This window comes from Oncorhynchus tshawytscha, linkage group LG28 (genome assembly GCF_018296145.1).
Source record: "Oncorhynchus tshawytscha isolate Ot180627B linkage group LG28, Otsh_v2.0, whole genome shotgun sequence".
Classification (NCBI taxonomy): Eukaryota; Metazoa; Chordata; class Actinopteri; order Salmoniformes; family Salmonidae; genus Oncorhynchus; species Oncorhynchus tshawytscha.
In genome coordinates this window covers 33,164,472-33,184,095 of record NC_056456.1, presented here as the reverse complement: position 1 = coordinate 33,184,095, position 19,624 = coordinate 33,164,472, and the positions used below count along the sequence as shown (strand labels likewise).

At 43.3% G+C, this 19,624-nt stretch overlaps 1 protein-coding gene across 2 annotated transcripts; it reads right to left on the bottom strand.

Moving 5' to 3' along the window:
* Positions 1 to 223: 223 nt before the first annotated feature.
* LOC112227121 (angiomotin-like 2a) lies at positions 224 to 10,502 on the bottom strand. Of its 2 annotated transcripts, none has more exons than XM_024391967.2 (10): positions 10,175 to 10,502; positions 8,711 to 9,485; positions 8,100 to 8,214; positions 4,710 to 4,854; positions 4,385 to 4,474; positions 2,950 to 3,421; positions 2,689 to 2,790; positions 2,377 to 2,534; positions 1,962 to 2,093; positions 224 to 1,606 (listed from the first exon to the last, which is right to left on the bottom strand). In XM_024391967.2, exons 2-10 carry the CDS (start codon positions 9,463 to 9,465, stop codon positions 1,518 to 1,520), a joined length of 2,058 nt encoding a protein of 685 aa, XP_024247735.1. In that variant the 5' UTR covers positions 9,466 to 9,485; positions 10,175 to 10,502; the 3' UTR covers positions 224 to 1,517. The 2 variants fall into 2 exon arrangements, with proteins under 2 accessions (XP_024247735.1, XP_024247734.1); XM_024391966.2 differs by having other exon boundaries at positions 8,711 to 9,529; positions 10,175 to 10,501.
* Positions 10,503 to 19,624: the final 9,122 nt, after the last annotated feature.

Below are 19,624 nucleotides of genomic sequence, written 5' to 3'. Positions count from 1 at the left end.
TTTAGAGAGGTTTTCCTTCATTAACTAACGAGAGCCCTCATTATTTCTCTCTTTCTCTCACTCTCTGGAAGGAATGAATGTGACAAGAGAAGATGAGAGGTAAAGTGAGGGAAATAAAAAGTGTGAAGAAAATAAAACCGCCAACAGAACAAATTTTCAAATTCATACTCACCAAAATCGTTGTTTTTTTCAGGAATAAAACATGTCAAAGTAAAACAGGAGCTATATATTATAATATTTTATTGCTTCATGAAATGTTTGAATTCAAATTCACAACCTTCATATTGTTAGGAGTTAACAGAAATGTCTTTGCTTGAGGTCAACGCTTTATCTGTTGGACAGCTGGACATAACCATGATTGTCTGCACATAAATTACAAAACACAAAAAAAATAATCTTTGGCATTCTGTTCATAGCACAACATATCTAAAATAATTAGAGAAACGTCTGTATAAAATATATTAACCTGTTAGTTCAGAAAAAGGCTCACAGTAAACGAAAACCAATTGGTGGAGTTTGCAGCTTAATCAATGTGGTGAATCTGACCAGCGGATTCACCACATCAGAAAATACACATGAAGAACAATACAAAAAAACTATCGGTGAAAAGCAACAAAACAAACTCTTCACCCTCCCCAGGCTGAGAATGGTCTCGCCGGCCTCATGTTTAGAAGTCGGAATAGAAAAACCAGACTATACATTGCATACTGTATCACAACTATTTATACATCTGTAGACTAGTGGAGGCTGCTGAGGGGAGGACGGCTCATAATAATGTCTGGAACAGAGCAAACGGAATGGCATCAAACACATGGAAACCATGGAAACCATGCATATATGTATTTTTTTTCCATTCCACTCCAGTCATTACCATGACAGTCCCCAATTAAGGTGCCACCAACTTCCTGTGGTAGAGACAGCTACTGGGGCTTAGGGAATATGGCCAAGGAAAATATGAACATTTAAGATTTTGGCATTTTTATTCAATTATAGAGATGGGGGAGTTGTTCTCCTAACTCTGAAGAATTCCATGGCACAGGAATGTGGCCAGATTGGCACATTTTTGCCAGTCAAAAGTCCAAAGATAAATTCTACAGACAAGGTTATTTGGAAAAGCGTGAAGCCTTCAGTTCATATTTGGGAATAAGTTCCTGAACTCGTTGTACACAGAAAATATAAATACTTTGGCATACACTGAGAGTACAGTGGGATGTTTCCCGTTACAAAACTGAAATACTGTCCCAAGTACCTCAAAAGTTTCACAGTCTCATATACCAAGACAGCTAGCCTGCAGCCACCTGGCTAAGAGAGAAAGAGATCGAGGAAGAGCACCGCTCCCCTCTAAATGTGAAAGCCCACGTCCTTATTCCACACATACGCCTCTCATTCTTCAACATTCTTGTCTTCCGTCCATTTTTCAGAGAAACTCTGACCATTGGCGTAGTCAGTTGCTCTGCACAGCTTCCGAGAGTTCACTACCCTCGAGTGAATCTCTTGTCAAGGATCAAAAGTCTTCCTCAAATGAAGATTTCCACTGCCTCCAAGTCATCCAGGCCTCTTAATGTGTTCAAGGAGGAGGCACGATGTTGTTGCACAGCAGCGTTGTCTTTAAAATAGAAGAGGGCAAACGTGTTAGAGGAGTGGAAACAGTGGAAAAATAAGCCACAGTTACAGTACATTATCTGAAACCAAAGAAACATGCTGACGTTTCCAAATTGGGATGATCCAGTCGGGTAAACACGTGTAGTCAATCCTCGGGTCTAAGTGCGACAACATAGCACATTCCGGCAGCCCACAAATGACCTCTAACCTACAGAGCCATCGCCGATTGGCTCTTTCTACGGGAGTATGGTTGGTAAATCAATGACTGCCAGGGCACAGCATGTGATGCAGTTACAGAGAAAGGTTTGGGTGTTTGGGCGACTGTGCGTGTGTGAGTGAGAGAGAGATAGACTACTCACCAATGCTGAGGTTAGAACCAGTGGCTGGCTCCTTGGCCTTAGCGCCATCCTCTGATCCACAGCTCTGGCTGGGGTGAGCTGGGGAGGAGCACCGGAGAAGAGAGAGAGTCTGGTCGTCTGACAAACTCTTACCTACAACGCAGTACATGAAAGAGATCAGCCACTGGCACGCATTTCATTGATAAACAGGTGCCGACATTCTAACCTCAATCCACTTCAATGCTCATTACTATTATAATTATATTTTACAATAACTCCTTACTTAATATTTGATTATGTTGCATGTATGTAGAGAACAACAGTGGCCCCTGAACAGAGCCCAGCCTAAAACCCCAAATAGCAAGCAATGCAGATGTAGAAGCACAAGTAATAGATTTTTTAAAAAGTTTTTTTCGTCTCTGACCCTCATCCTTACTTTTGTTTATGCTGGTGCACTTGGCCGTGCTGACAGTAGTGTACGTGGTGGCAGGCAAACAAGACCCATCCTTCTTGATCTGTTCCTGGTGCAAATGCTGGTGGAGGATATTGAGGACAGCATCCTTCTCCAGAATTTGGGTGTAGAGAGCACAGATCCTATTGACAGGAGAAATATTGAGTCAGATCTCCAATCGCCGCCATCTGATGCAACAAAGTACATTAAACTTATTATACAAAGTATCATAACAGCAATAATATTATACATTCTGAATAATATAGATTTAAAGAAAAAAAAGTGTAATCTTTATACCGGTTTTCCATCTCCTGGTTTCTGTAGTCAGATACAGGCAGGACCTCATTGAAGCTGTTGTTGGAAGAGTGGCAGGGGGAATGGTTGATGATGGTTGTGTCTCTGGAACAGAGGAAATACATTCTTTTAGGAAATGGATGCAGGTAAAAAGTATAAAAACGCATTTAGCCTACATGTTTTGAAAATGTTTTCTCCTGTATGTGCATACAGAATACAACCTTTGAGGGATCAATCCCTTAACTTTTAACCTCTGACCCTTACCTCTGAGCAGCGGCGCTGGCGGCCACGTCCATGGCGAACTGCCTCATGGTGCTCTCCTCCAAGTATTTCTGCTCCCAGTGCACCATGTCTGCCTCCAGGGCTAAGATACACTCCTCTCTCTCCCTCAGACGCTCGTGCAGGGGGCCCACCGTCACACCCGGCGGGTGAGACTGCCTCTGCTGCGCCCTCAGGCTCTTCAGCTCTTGCTCCAGGCGTGTCCTCAACCTCATCTCCAGGCCCTCGCGCTTCTCGCAGGTGGTCTGCAGCTGAGCCAGGGCGGTCTGCAGCCGCTCCACCTTCTCCACGTAGGCCCGCTTGAGGCGCAGCTCCTCCTCCAGCTGCCGTCCCCTACACCGCTGGGCCTCCAGGGCCTCCTCCAGCTGCTCAGCCCTCAGGCACTGTTCCTCGGCGGAGTTGCGGAGCCGCTGGAGTTCTCGCTCTGCACGCTCACGCTCAAACTGCTGCTCCTCGTCTGATGGGAGGAAAGAAGAGGGGAGAAGAAGAGAAGGAGAAGAAAGAGGAGAAGAGAAGGTTATATATGGTATAGCCAAAAAGCTACAAACTGTACAACATTCACACATAGGATACATTTAGAAGATACATCAATGAAAAGCTAGTGTTGTGTACTGGGCTGAACACGAGACCTGAAAAACAGTCTTATTCTAAGGCCACATGGAGCTATTTCGAAGGTGAAAATTAGAGCTTGGACTGTCTTAAGCCATCACACCACCATCGCTTTAACCCTGCTAATACGTCCCAGCATTCACCCATCATGGCAGATGGTCCTCATTTGCCCAAGCACTCGTGGAATGTCAAGGGGAAAGGAAGAGGAAGTGATGCGGGCAGCCCCTATCCCTTTGACCCACTTAACAAGAAACATTCCGCCAACCAAGGCCGTACACCTCCAACCCCATCTAGCCTTGGGGAAGGCCCACTGCTTAAAATGACAACGTAAATCAACAACCCTAGGAACCTGATGTTAGGTCAACTGTATTTTGTCATTAATAATTCCTTTTCTGATAATACATTATAATAATTTGGTGGGTGCTTCTATTTGTCCTGTTTTTTGCATATCCAAACTCCCGAGACACCCTCGGAGAGGGGAGTCAAGGTTAGGGTCAGCCATTATCAGCAGCGATGATAGAGCAATTAGGGTTAAGTGCCTTGTTCAAAGGTACATGGACCAATTCACTCATCTGCTCTGGGATTCAAACTAGCGACCTTTCAGTTACTGGCCCAATGCTCTAACCGCTAGGCTACATGTGTTTACTGTTGAGGCGTTCTCACCAGATAAGCGGAGGTTATACAACTAAAATTCCTGCATAGAGGATGTAGCATGGCTACAAGGTGCCGTGCTATGCTCCAATCCTGTGACATGGCTGAAGGTCTAAGACTTGGAGTGGTGTGAGAGAGATGGAATGGATGACACACTTACTTTGCTCAAGCAGTTTGGTCATGATGTGCTGGTTGTGGTCGGCAGCTTCCACTTCTTTGGCGGCGTGTGTTCTCGCATTCTCCAGGCTTTCTGTAAAGCAAATATTTAAAGTTTAGGAAAACTGGAAGCATTTCTAAACTGCTATACACTTACACTAAAACAGATTTGTGAAAATATTTCTATGCCCCTAGTCCCACTCTAATATAAACCATTATAATCCCCCAAAATGGTTTTGGACCAGTTTTGGGGCATGAACGAAATACAAACAAGCCTGGCCAGTCAATGTCTAACAAACCAGAGAGCTTGTGTTATTTGTAGTCCTTACCTCGGAGGTCTCTGTTGAATTCCTGCAGCCTCCTGATCTCGTCCACCAGTTTTCTCCTCAAGGTCTGCTCCAGGCTCTCCCTCTTACAGCTGCCCTGCAGCAGAGTCTCATGGGCCTTGGATACCCTCTGGACCTCCTGCTCCAACTGAAGGGACAGATAGAAGGAAGAGGGGAAAGGAGGACATTTTTGGTCAGCCATCTTGTTTGTTGGTTTAATATCTTTATATGCGTTGGAGATGCAGGGGGTGGGGGTGTTGGTTCAGGCGTAGAACTGAGTTGGTTCAGGCGTAGAAATAAGTTAACATACACCTTTGCCAAATACATTTAAACTCAGTTTCACAATTCCTGACAATTAATCCTAGTAAAAATTCCGTCTTATGTCAGTTAGGATCACCACTTTATTTTAAGAATGTGAAATGTTTGAATAATAGTAGAGAGAAGGATTTATTTCAGCTTGAATTTTTTCAACACATTCCCAGTGGGTCAGAAGTTTACATACACTCAATTAGTATTTGGTAGCATTGCCTTAACTTGGGTCAAATGTTTCAGGTAGCCTCCCACAAGCTCCCACAATAAGTTGGGTGAATTTTGGCCTATTCCTCCTGACTGAGCTGGTGTAACTGAGTCAGCTTTGTAGGCCTCCTTGCTCACATGCACTTTTTCAGTTCTGCCCACAAATTATCTATAGGATTGAGGTCAGGGCTTTGTGATGGCCACTCCAATACCTTGACTTTATCCTTGACTTTGTCATTAAGCCATTTTGCCACAACTTTGGGAGTATGCTGGGATCATTGTCCATTTGGAAGACCCATTTGCGACCAAGCTTTAACTTCCTGACTGATGTCTTGAGATGTTGCTTCAATATATCCACATACTTTTCCTTTCTCATGATGGCATCTGTTTTGTGAAGTACACCAGTCCTTCCTGCAGCAAAGCAACCCTACAACATGACGCTGCCACCCCCGTGCTTCACGGTTGGGATGGTGTTCTTCGGCTTGCAAGCATCCCCCTTTTTCCTCGAAACCTTTCAATGGTCATTATGGCAAAACAGTTCCATTTTTGTTTCATCAGACCAGAGGACATTACTCCAAAAAGTACAATCTTTGTTCCTATGTGCAGTTGAAAACCGTAGTCTGGCTTTTTTATGGCAGTTTTGGAGCAGTGGCTTCTTCCTTGCCGAACGGCCTTTCAGGTTATGTCGATATAGGACTCGTTTTACTGTGGATATAGATACTTTTGTACCCGTTTCCTCCAGCATCTTCACAAGGTCATTTGCTGTTGTTCTGGGATTGATTTGCACTTTTCGCACCAAAGCACGTTCATCTCTAGGAGACAGAACGCGTCTCCTTCCTGAGTGATGACGGCTGCGTGGTCCCATGGTGTTTATACTTGCATACCATTGTTTGTTCAGATGAACGTGGTACCTTCAGGCGTTTGGAAATTGCTCCCAAGGATGAAACAGGCTTATGGTCTACAATTGTTTTTCTTGGGTCTTGGCTGATTTCTTTTGATTTTCATGATGTCAAGCAAAGATGCACCGAGTTTGAAGGTAGGCCTTGAAATACATCCACAGGTACACCTCCAATTGACTAAAAATGATGTCAATGAGCCTATAAGAAGCTTCTAAAGACATGACATAATTTTCTGAAATTGTCCAAGCTGTTTAAAGGCACAGTCAACTTAGTGTATGTAAACTTCTGACCCATTGGAATTGTGATACAGTGAATTATAAGTGAAATAATCTGCCTGTAAACAATAGTTGGAAAAATTACTTGGGTCATGCACAAAGTAGATGTCCTAACCGACTTGCCAAAACTATAGTTTGTTAACAGTAAATTTGTGGAGTGGTTGAAAAATTACTTTTAATGACTCCATCCTAAGTGTATGTAAACTTCCAACTTCAACTGTATATACATATGGGCATATATACATAAATATCCCTGGGAGCACATTCTGTACATATGGGCACATAGTCTACATACTGTGTGTATACACAGTACAAGCACTATACGAGTATAATCCAGAGGAATTTGAGCAAACACTACTCCCTGTGTGTGTGGCTGATTTATATCTGCATTCCTGGGATCTAACAATCACGCTTGCCTTCCAGGTGTGGCTAGTTCACTCACACAGAGAGAGATGGAGGTCTGGGCACGTTGCCAGTGTGGGAAAGGTGTGCATGCCTGTGCCTGTGGAAACCGAAACAGGCAAAGAAGTGGAAAAGTAGAGACGCCCACCATTACAGCAGCCACTCGGGCATGTCTACTCAGGCCTGTGGCCCGACAGTCCGGGGAAACTTTCCAACCCTGCTAATTATCATTCTTTAAGGCTGAGGGAGCACGAGGGGCGGGGTGACGTAACTCCAAAAGGAGACCAGCAGCAGTTTATGCATTCACCATAGAGATAGAAAGATGGATATAACCCGTTTTAGCATGGACATGGCCATCGAGGGCTTCCACCATTTTAAAGATGAGTCCTCAATCTAGCTCTATCTACCAAGATAAATGGGGTAAGTCTTATCAGTCAGTGTTGTTGCCACCATCTTGATTCATAATAGTAGACAATAACATACTGACATGGGGTTGTCAAGAGGAGTAAACAGTTTTGTCAGGAACATTTTATGAGCTGGTCAATAAAAAGGGTCGAAAAGAGACGCGAAAAGTGACAAAAACAAATGGGGTTGAAAGAGGATGAAAGTAAAAGAGGATTAAAAAAAGGATGATTGATGAAAAGTGAAAATGCAGTGGGATCAAAGTACAATAGAGTCCTTTCAGTTGACACACACAGACCTGCCACCTGCCACGGCTAGCAGAATGTCTCTGTCTCGGCACTCTGAGCATGTCAGCTGTGCCAGGGGTTACAAACCCATCGACTGCTGTCTGACATTCCCTGGATAGGACCGAAAATCTATGGCCTCTCTGTAACTAAAGGGCACACAAGCACATACGCACGACCCCCATCTGCAGAACAATGCAGGGAGTGTGGATACAGTAACAGCCTCTGGGCTCTATGGGGTCTCTATGTACAGCCAATGGTAGCAGCTGTTGTAATGATCTCCCATATACAGATAGGGGAGTGTGTCTGGGGTCGCTGCACAGTGCTACTTGGCTTGTGTTTCCTCCATTAAGTGGCACATGTTGTGGACTTCAGTACGTTGTTATTCAGTATGGGCATGCCAACTTGGGAAGTTAAGTGTTTTGTGTAACTCAAAGTTCATCATGCATTGATGACTGAGGAAAACGTGAAAAAAAGTCTGATATGCACCTGTCCTGTATCTCGTGAATAGGTCCTCCAAAATTAACATCAGTCCTTCACGCATACAACGGCACAAACCATTCCAATGTCATGTCGCCATCTTCGAGATGGACAAAAAAGGAGAACAGTTCTCACCTTGTGGATGCGGCAGGCCTTCTCTCGGTGGCCCTCCAGCTCCTGTCTCAGCCTCTCGTTCTCCAGCACCAGCAGGTCCATCTGCCTTGGCTCAAATCTGCCTGGGCCCGCATACCTGTGAGGAAGGACGTGTGTTGTTGAGTTCACTAGATATCCAAAGATTTTCAACTACAACATTCTTTCGATGAGTGTGACTAATATAGATAGCCCCTTAGCTCATAGAACCGTGGTTACGTGAGCAACCTACATTTGTTAGGCATCCTAGGTATTACAAGCACCCTATATTAGACTGAACACATCAACTCCACCCTAGGTAGGTTGGCTTCCAAAGTGTTCTCAGAAAGGCAATTGGAATTCCAACCTGCGCATGTAATGACTCACAACGCATGCTAGGAGGTTTGGAATGCAAGGCACCGATGACATATAGCCAATGACACACGGCTTGAAGTCCATTATGCGCACGGCTTTGCCCACAGAAATTAACACACTATGAAATGTGTGATGGCTGTTGATTCAGGGCAATGACAATCAAACAGTGGGTACACCTTTGCATGATCTTTCTATATGTCCAACACACACACACACACACAACTGCTGAAATGCCTTAGTACCTGTGCTGCTGGATCTGGAGTGACTGGGGCATGTCCCTGTACACACACTGGGGCTCTTGAGCGTGGATAGGCATATAACCTTGGGACATAATGGTAACCGATGAGTATTCTGGGTGTGGGATGTGTTGGTCCTGGAGGCCTTGTGGGGGGGCGTAGTAACCCAGCTCTGGGTAGCTCTGTGAGGAGCTCTTCGCCGCCTCCGACTTCGCCATGGCACAATTTCTCTCCAGAGACAGCTGCAGGAGACGCTCGCTGAGCGACCGCACGTGCCCTCGCTTTAACTCAATCAGCTCCTCCGCTGCACGGTAGTCCGCATCACGCAGGAGGGTCCCCTCGCGGAGCTGCTTGTGGGGGGCCGGGGCGGGTGCCCAATGCTGAGCCAGGTACTGGGAGTGGGCCTTGGCCTGCTCGTAGGTGGGCAGCTCCTCTCCGTGGAGCTGGTAGAGCTGGTAGCTGCTCTCCGAGTGCTGGTAGTCTCCATGGTGCTCCTGGCCCTGGGGCTCCTGACGGGTGGACAACTGGAGGAATGAAGAGTCCTCCTGGGTGAGGCTCTCCAGGGAGGAGCGGGGGCTTCTACTGGGGCCCTCTTCTGCTCCGCTCCCTGGTCCTCCGCCAGGGGACCCTCCACTGCCTCCGCGCAGTGCCTGCTGCTGGATGGCCAGGAGGGTGCGGGCATCTGTGGGGTTGCCATAGCGTAGTTGTTCCTGGATGAGGCGGTGCAGGACCGTGCCAGACGGCTCTTCTGTAGACGCCATGTTGGTTCCGTTGTTCGAAGCTGGTGATCAGGGGTAGACGAGGTGTTTATGGATGACCATGAAACTAGAATATGAAAAACAATGAAAATCAATAAGAATACAGGTAATAAGAACTGGCAAGTAGGCCTACACCTAAAACTGGATACTTGATCATATACAACATTAACAGGAGGCCAGTCAATCATTTGCATAACGCAAATGTTGTGGTCATCCAAAACATTACTGTAGAATAATGTAGACTGCAAAAAACAATTAATATTCTTTTTTTAAGCCCATACATTCCTCAAGGCCTACAGGAAGTCAAGTAAAAATCAACAATATATTCACTACTTTTGAGTGATGTCATTCCATGCATTGCCTTGTGTCAATTACTACATTTGTTAAATCCACAACATTATGGATAAAATGTTTGTTGTTCGTGAAAAGTTTCATAGAAGTAACTTTGCGACGAAGGGAAAACTTGCATTTGAAATTCCATTCTAACAGAGGAGCCAAGCAAATAGCTCTAGAAACATAGAAACAGTTTTAGGAATAGGAACCATCAAGTACTCATGGTGTAGCGTACACAGAAATGATTAACTATAATATAACTTCTGTGAACTTGTGTTTACGCACAATGGCTAAGTATTAGGCTACAATTCAAGGCTTAAATGTTACAAAGTAGCCGAAAGCGCACATTTCCCATACACACACACGTAACAATTCTTACCAGTTCACACTCGCATTCCAGCGAAACGTTTTTAATAACTTAAAAATAAAAAATAAATTAAGCCAAAGTAATCCACAATGTTTCGTTTAAATCGTTCTCGTCCTTCCAGAAGGAGTTTTGTTGTCTACTCTTTTCAGAACTTGCTCTACACTGACATGGTTGTCGAGCACAGAGAGATAATAAGTAACTGAGCAGAGACTGAAGTCGGAATGCCTGGAATGTAGAGCGCGCGAGGTCCCTCGGGGATCAAAAGCGTAAACCACACGGTTCCAATGGGGGAGGTGGAGGACGAACTGAATAACTGCAGTTCTACTCACAACCATGAGGATGGCGTGTTATGGAGTTGGAACATCAATGCTTATGCATTTGTTCCTGATCATAAACAAAGCGATTCATTATAGAGAAATAAGCAGGCAGGAGTTACATAGGCCTAAACATGTCATAAAGATGAAAACATGCGGACAATGTCTAAGACTTAAGTAAATATTCCTAGTTTCCAAACATCTCTCATTGTCTGTCTGATATTATACCGTTGCAGATATTTAGTGTGTAGTAATATAACATCTATAGATTTGTTTTGACACATTTCATTCAAGGGCAACTGTGCATGTAAGCAACTGAGCATGTAACCAACTGAGCATGTAACCATTCAGTCAATATGGCGCTATAGGTTTCAGCTAATGAAAAAGTCTATAGATTCAGGACTCTACACAACTAATCTATATGTATCTAGTGCCGAGTGTAGCCATCGACTTGTGTGTGAGATGAGCATCTCAGCAGGACAGGAAGGGAAGGGAAAGTGGATAGCCAGTTGCACAACTGAATGCATTCAACTGAAATATGTCCTCAGCATTAAACCCCACCCCTCTGAATCAGAGGGGGGTTGCCTGCGACCACGTCATCGGCACCTGGGGAGCAGTTAGGAGACAGAGTGGGGTGATGAGAGGTGTATATACTGTAGGCAGCTATCCATTGCAATCTGTGGCTTCTGTCTTCCCCGTGACCAGGACATAAAAAGGATTTGTGCCTAATGCAATACATGATGCATGCTGTAGAGAATTCCAAACAGTAGCACCTGCTGGACTATGGGTTCAAATCTCAAAAACACTATATATACAAAGGTATGTGGACACCCCTTCAAATGAGGGGATTTGGCAATTTCAGCCACACCTGTTGCTGACAGGTGTATAAAATTGAACACACAGCCATGCAATCTTCATAGACAAACATTGGTAGTAGAATAGACTTACTGAAGAACTTAGTGACGTTCAACGTGGCACCGTCATAGGATGCCACCTTTCCAAAAAGTTAGTTTGTCAAATTTCTGCCCTGCTTGAGCTGCCCCGGTCAACTGTAAGTGCTTTAATTGTGAACTGGAAAAGTCTAGGAGCAACAACGGTTCAACAGCGAAGTGGTAGGCCACACAAGCTGACCTAACGGGACCGCTGAGTGCTCAAGCACATAGCGCATAAAAATAATCTGTCCTTGGTTGCAACACTCACTACCAAGTTCCAAACTGCCTCTGGAAGCAACTTCAGCACAAGGACTGTTCTTCGGGAACTTCATGAATTGTTTTTCCAAGGCTGAGCAGCCGCACACAAGCCTAAGATCCCCATGCGCAATGCCGTGCGTCATCTGGAGTGGTGTAAAAGCTTGCCGCCATTGGACTCTGGAGGTGTGGCAATGCATTCTCTGGAGTGAGGAATCACGCTTCACCAACTGGTAGTCCGACGGGCTAATCTTGGTTTTGCGGATGCCAGGAGAAAGCTACCTTCCCCAATCAGCTCAGGGATTTGAACATGCAACCTTTCAGTTACTAGTCCAATGCTCCACTAGGCTACGCTGCCGCCCCAATGGACTCAATGTCTATGTAAATGGATCCTATTTGTTACTTATGGACCAAAAGGCTATGAAGATGGAATCTGCCTTTCAGCCTGGCCCCCAAATTAGCGTAGATGTTGCGTATATAGCCCAAAACGAACTGTGACAAATGCATACTGACCCTTCTCCTTTACTGACCTTTCAGCAACCATAAACACTGGCCAGAAACCTCAAAGGACTACTGAAAAATCAAAACTCGTAGTTAGCCAATTGTTTTGCCAACCTCTCTGCCGGTATGCGGAAACTGGCTTCAGGCACTTGTTCTGAGAAAGTTTAGTCTTTTCTTTTTACCTCTCATGGTTAAGGTGAGGCTGGGAGAGGGAGGAAGCTGAACCAACAACTCAAGTCTCCAGTCCATATTTTGAAGGAAATGTGGATTGTCGGATGAAGCTTCTGATGTTGGAATCAGGGTCTTTGGAAGCAAGGGTATTCTTGGCAACACATCAAAACCTCCCAGGCAAACCTAATAAACATTGGCATTTTCAAAATTTGGGAAGGTGAAAACAGTCCTACATAATACATTCCACGACGTAGTGCCTTGCTGAACACAGCCAACAGCTCATTACTCTCTGTTTAAATACCATCAAACATCCTGACAATGCATTTCCTCAGGTGTGTGTCCCCTGGGATTCACTGTCCCGCCTTTATTAAAGCACACATTCCACGTTTTGGGTGGTTTTGAGTGGTGGTGGGTATTCTTAAACATACTTTTTTTTATTAACATAGCCAAGTTGTCTGGATGGCGATTTGTAATATGTTTATTAAATAGGCAAGTCAGTTAAGAACAAATTCTTATTTACAATGACGGCCTAGGAACAGTGGGTTAACTTACTTGTTCAGGGGCAGAACAACAAATGTTTACCTATTCAGCTCAGGGATTTAATCTAGCGACCTTTCTGTTGCTGGACCAACGCTCTAACAACTAGGCTACCTGCCGCCTGACGTACGTAATACGGGGTAGCAGCGTAGCCTAGTGGTTAGAGCGTTGGACTAGCAACCAGAAGGTTGCGAGTTCAAACCCCCGAGCTGACAAGGTACAAATCTGTCATTCTGCCCCTGAACAGGCAGTTAACCCACTGTTCCCAGGCTGTCATTGAAAATAAGAATGTGTTCTTAACTGACTTGCCTGGTTAAATAAAGGTAAAAAAAAAAAATTGGGCCGGGCACAAGGTCAACAAGGTGTTCAAGGCATGTTTGAGTTTCCCCTTGAATGTGGACACCCTCATTAAAAGCATTGTTTGTTTTTAACACCTCCCCACTACTTCCTCTCGCCCCGACCCTCACCTCTCTTTGTCTCCGCCTGTTACCAACAAGCCTCTGGCTATTTGCCCCCATTGTGGCAGACTTCCTGTGAACTTCCAAAGGAATGTCAAGTGGCGTGTCCCTTTGAAATAATGGACATTGAAAGGAGCCATTCCTGGTTCTAGTGGAATCCAAAATCGCTGGTCTTAAAATGTCCTGCTGTCTGTGCACTCGGGCGGGCTTCAGTTAACCAATGTTAAAGCCCCATGGGTTGTGGGTACAAAAGTAGTTGTGGAAGGAAGGAGCTTTCCTGGAGCTGTGTGATAGACAAAGCAGGCTAGCATTACTACACTGAATGACTTATTCTAAGAGAGGGTAGGGGGAGAGGCCATCTCACTGAGGACTGGGTTTCTGTCCTGAGGCTCGGAGGGAACAATAAGATAACATGGGATTGAAACTGGACATGATAGAACCGTGTAGAGGAGAGTAGAATTCTAAAGGGGTGAGGTAAACTGGGATAGGATAGTGGGGTATTGAATAGTGTGGCACAGAATGGAATACCGCCTAATACGATAAGGTGGGATGGAGAGGAATGCAATTGGATAGGGTTGTATTTGGATGGGATTAATTCCTTCTATAGATAGGGATCACATAGAATGTGTTGAGGTGGTATTTTGTTCTGTTACTTCAATGACATTGCATATTCCCATGTATTCATATTTCAAGATAGAACGACTGACTTTTTATGTACTTTTGAATCATTCTGGGAACAGGTCTCAGATCAAGACAAGTGCGGTCTAGCATTGTTTATTTGGTTAAAATTCCTCTTTTAAATTCTGACAGAACCCTTATGAGGAAACACAGAATTATTGCTGCAATTACTACAGCACGTTATTGAGCAATCCCCGCTTGCTCCATCCACTCCAGTTGAAGGGAATTTCCAGTAAAGTTTATAACTGACACATACAGTATCAGACAATGACTCATGGGGGCAGAATCCTTCAAGTCTGTGACTAGACCACACTGCTGTTACAGGTGTGTGTAAAAACAACACAAGTATTGGCTGGTCAACGTGTTGGAAACAACTTGAAGGCTCAATTATGCACATTTCGAACCCGTTGAAAGAATTCAAGAACCTGATGAAAGAATGTAACTAGTGTGTGTGTGTGTGTGTTTGTGTACTGTTGTGTGATTGATGTAGTGTATCTGAACAGCACTCCCACTCTCTCCTGGCTTTCTGGGTCAAACTGGACTTGTGACATTTTTTTCCTGTGCCTTGATATCTGAGACACACTGTCACGCCCTGGCCTTAGTATTTCTGTGTGTTCTTTATTATGTTGGTTAGGCCAGGGTGTGACATGGGTGATTTATGTGTCTTGTTTTGTCTAGGGGTTTTGTAGTCTATGGGGTTGTGTTCAGTTGAGTGTTCTAGGTAAGTCTATGGTTGCCTGGAGTGGTTCTCAATCAGAGGCAGGTGTTTATCGTTGTCTCTGATTGGGAACCATATTTAGGCAGCCATATTCTTTAGGTATTTTGTGGGTGATTGTTCCTGTCTCTGTGTTTTGCACCAGTTAGGACTGTTTCGGTTTTTCCACGGTTTTCGTCTTTATTAAAGATGCTTAACAATAACCACGCTGCATATTGGTCCGATCCCTGTTTCACCTCTTCAGGGGAGGAAGAAAACCGTTACACACACTACTCATGAAAACATTATGCAGGATGAGGATCGGTGCCGATGGGAATGAATTCAGCAACGGAAAATAAAAAAGTCTTTGGCCATTTTCCCCTTTTCCATGGGTGCTTTTGAGACACTCTTCTCGCTATGTGTTTAGGCTCTTACCCCACCGTTCCTCTCCGCCTTGTTGAAAATACAGAGAATGTCATGACATTACCATGGTGAAGTTGCTTTTCTCCATCTGAAAACAAATAGTTGGCATTTGCTCTCACATATTACTCACACGCAGCTGAGGGCATATAGTTGAGTGTCACTGTAATCAGTGGTGTAAAAAAACTTTAAAGTACTAAAGCCTCTTAGGGCTAGGGGGCAATGTTCGGAAATTCATGTCTGTGAGTGTAACAGAACTGATATGGCAGGCGAAAGCCCGAGGAAATTCCATCAGGAAAATGTTTTTCTGAGGTCACAGTCCATTTCATTGCTTGTCTATGGGATATACAAATAAATAGCTCCCAGATTGCAGTTCCTATGGCTTCCACTAGATGTCCAGTCTTTAGAAAGGGTTTCAGGCTTGTTTTTTTGAAAAATCATTGAGTAGTTGTAGTTTTTCCAAGGTGTCTCTCATTAGGAATGTCTTGTTGAGCGCATGAATGAGGTGCATGCTCTTCGTTATTTATCTTCCCTATTGAACATATTATTCTCAGTTTTCAATTTATTTTGATATTAGAGTACCTGCGGATGAATTAGAAACATCGTTTGACTTGTTTGGACAAACTTTACTGGTAACTTTTTGGATTCGTTTGTATGCATGTTGAGCGAGTGGATTACTGAATCAAGTAATCCAACTAAACTGACATTTTTGGGATATAAAGAAGGACTTTATTGAACAAAACAACCATTTGTTGTGTAGCTGGGACCATGGGGACTGCAAACAGAGGAAGATCTTCAAAAGGTAAGTGATTTATTTTATTGCTATTTGTTACAATTGTGACGCCTGTGCTGGTTTGGAAAAGTATTTTGGTGTGGGGCACTGTCTTCAGATAATCACATGGTATGCTTTCGTTGTAAAGCCTTTTTGAAATCTGACAATGTGGTTTGATTAACAAGAAGTGAAGCTTTTAAATGATGTAGGACACTTGTATGTGTTTAATATTACAATTTTGTCATTTGAATTTGGCTCCAGCTTCACCGGATGTTGTCGATTTCGATCCTGCAAGCGGGATCCATGAGCTTAAGTCGTTTTTTGGGGTGTCTGTACTTTACTTCACTGCATCCCTAAAGAAAATGATGTACTTTTTACTCCATACATTTTCCCCGACACCCAAAAGTACTTGTTACATTTTGACAGGAAAATGGTCCAATTTACACACTTATCAAGAGAACATCTCTGGTCATCCCTACTGCCTCTGATCTGGCGGACTCACTAAACACAAATGCTTCGTTTGTAAATTATGTCTGAGTGTCGGCTATGCATCAATAAAAAAATATATAGAAAATTGTGCTGTCTGGTTTGCTTAATATAAGGAATTTGAAACTGTTTATACTTTTGAAACTTAACTTCTCTCTCTCTCTCCCTAATCTCACAAACACATTAACGGTGGTCTGCCTTTGCTATGTTTAAGCTGCTCGGAACACAAAATAACTTCACAAGTTCCTAAATTCTTAAGATAATGTTTTTTAAAGTGTTAAAACAGGTGGAAATGAATCATTAAGACAGACATGACAACAACTCTTGTTAGAAATAACTGTTGAATTCTCATAAACTTCCAAGTAGGGTCTGCTTAGAGTGCATGTCATGCTGCAGCATGCATTTCTCCCCATAACAGTATTTGTTCCCTGCACCTGTGGATTTTTGTTGGAAGTGCTTACACTACTTTGAAAAAAGAAAACCTATAGTTGCCACAGGCAATCAGGCCTATGCTTTCAAGGCTTAGATCCTCAACAAGGAAATGTGTTGTGCAGCATACAGGCAAAACTATCAATGACATTGAAGAATCACCCTTTGTAAGGCTGACCTAAAGATTAAAGCAACTAAACGGAATTACAACACCTACTACACAAAAACTACAAAGTGCTTGATTGTCCATGATTTTTGTGCATAGAACTTGCAAAGTACAAGCCCATGAGGCTTTTCCTTAACAGTCACTCATCCAAAAGGTCTAAGTAAGTGAGACGAATGACACGGCAGTTCTGTGTCCAACCATGACATCCGTTTCTAAAACAGTCCTTCGGCCAATCAGGGCGGGAGATCATGGGAATGCCAATCATTCAGCCATGCTCGGCATGTGTGCCCCCCAGGACATAGCTATCTGCTGCCGTTGCTGACTCTGCCATTGCTGACCCGGCACATTGCGGAAGATCAGTCATGTTGGCCACAGGCAGCGTGGTGGAAAGAGCGAGCCCTTTATGACTGGAGAGGAGATTCAAACCTCTGAGGGACTTTCCATATGGCCTGGAGGGAAGTTTATATGTGTTGGTTATTAGTGTTGGTTATTATTATGCTTAGATGGGCTGTTACTAAGCATGGTTAGCCAAATGGGATAGATTGGCCATATCTGTCATTACTAGAGTACATTGTTAAATTTGTTTTCTGAGCATATGACTTGATACATTTTTAAAAAAAACTGAGTTTATGTCCGCACCCCATGGAAATTGAATTAGGAAAATAATTTTAAAAATCCCCATAAAAATATGTCTATTTAAGCTAGAGATATCTCATGGAGATAGATAGAGGACTTATCTTTATATCTGTGCCATCATAGGGTCTGTGACAGCATGGGTAGCGCCATTGATGCTAAAACCCATAGGTATCCCCTCCCTGTTGACTACTTACACTACTTTAAAATGTTAGAGGTATGGTGGAAGCCCTCAATGGCGCTGCCCATGCTAAAACTGAGTTTTGGCCATTAGAGGCTTCTATTATTCTCTATGAGATATCTATATATGTTTGTTTTTTCCTCAGCTTTCTTATATCTCTCAGATATAGGACAGACACTTCAAAACATACTTCCTTTTGATTTATTTTTGGAATATCCATTTTTTTCATGTATGGGCTAATAGTAAGGCCAAATTCAATGTTTAATAAAAAATACAAAAATTGATACCTACAAGGGTCCTAAAATTCTAAATAAAATAGCTAAATGATCCTAGGTATGACCATTTAAAAAAAGTTAAAATGTTAGCTTAGTAGAAACCCAGCCCCGAGCCATTGGACCTGGGCAAATGGGAGCATGAAGTTGTTCCTGATTGGGCCACATGGTCAATATGAATTTGATTGGATACTGGATATCAAATTATGTGAATGTAGTTTTGCCCCTAAGAAACATTGATGGTTCTGCTGTATTTATTTATGAAGTTTATTTGGACAGGGACAATGATGAGAAGTGATGTTTTGCAAATCTTAACACTACAGCATACAATGAAATTCTAGCCGATTCTGTGCTTCCAACTTTGTGCGAACAGTTTGGGGAAGGCCCTTTCTTGTTTCAGCATGACAATTCCCCCTTGCATAAAGCGAGGTCTATACAGAAATGGTTTGTCACGGTCGGTGTGGAAGAACTTGACTGGCCTGCACAGATCCCCGACTGTGAGCCAGGCCTAAATCACCCAACATCAGTGTCCGACCTTACTAATGCTCGTGGCTGAATGGAAACAAGTCCCTGCAGCAATGTTCTGGACGCTGTTATAGCAACAAAGGGGGGACTAACTCCATATTAATACTTATTTTCCACCATAATTTGCAAATAAATTCATTAAAAATCCTACAATGTGATTTTCTGGATTTTTTCTTCTAATTTTGGTCTGTCATAGTTGAAGTGTACCTATGATGAAAATTACAGGCCTCTCTCATCTTTTTAAGTGGGAGAACTTGCACAATGGTGGCTGACTAAATACTTTTTTGCCCCACTGTATATTAATAGCGATATTGCTCGACATGTCAGCTGGTCTCACATGAGACACAGTGCATTCTTTGACACTCAAAAAGAGGGGCATTGTCTATTTCAGACAGACAGTCTATTTTTAAACATTGGGGTAGAATGTTCTTGGAACAAACATCTATTTTGGGATTAATAAAATCCAAATTGTGTATGATGCGCAATGGAACAAACTCATTAGAATAGTTCTGAAGACGAGGAGATAAACAATGCTTTTGTTCATTAATCAAGATAGATGGAGTGGGCAACAGTTGAATTTGAATTCGAGTCGAAGTTGAACTCAAGATTTCTATAGAGTTCATTGTGTTGAAGGACAACACATTCCTGATGCAGCATGTTACAGATCAGCCTGTCAATCACATTTTATTATCAAGCTATATCCCTTAAAAGGAACTCCTTTAATCAGTTTAAAGGATTACATGCAGTTTTCTTAGTCCACTGAAAACACTTGGGTACACTTATTACACAGTCAGTCACTTTTTATCATGTTATCGCTCATAGGAACTCTTAACTCTAAGCTTGCTCCGGCTAGATGCCATCTTCAATAAACCTACAATCTATAATATACTATGTTATATTTCATCTAGGAATTCTGTGCAGCCAACTTTTCAGCGCATCAATGTCTAAGGCCCAGAGTTGGGTCCTTAAAATGGGACTAGGGCCAGGAGTTGGGCCCTTAAAGGAATACTTTGGGATTTTATCTACTTCCCCAGAGTC

What these genes read in the sequence shown, in the direction of transcription:
- LOC112227121 (XM_024391967.2), bottom strand. Translation starts at nt 9,465, where the DNA reads ATGGCGTCTACAGAAGAGCCGTCTGGCACGGTCCTGCACCGCCTCATC. An exon ending in GCCAGCGCCGCTGCTCAGAG is followed by an intron (nt 2,791 to 2,949) that starts GTAAGGGTCAGA and finishes CCTCTGTTCCAG; the next exon opens with AGACACAACCATCATCAACC. An exon ending in TGGTTCTAACCTCAGCATTG is followed by an intron (nt 1,607 to 1,961) that starts GTGAGTAGTCTA and finishes TCTATTTTAAAG; the next exon opens with ACAACGCTGCTGTGCAACAA.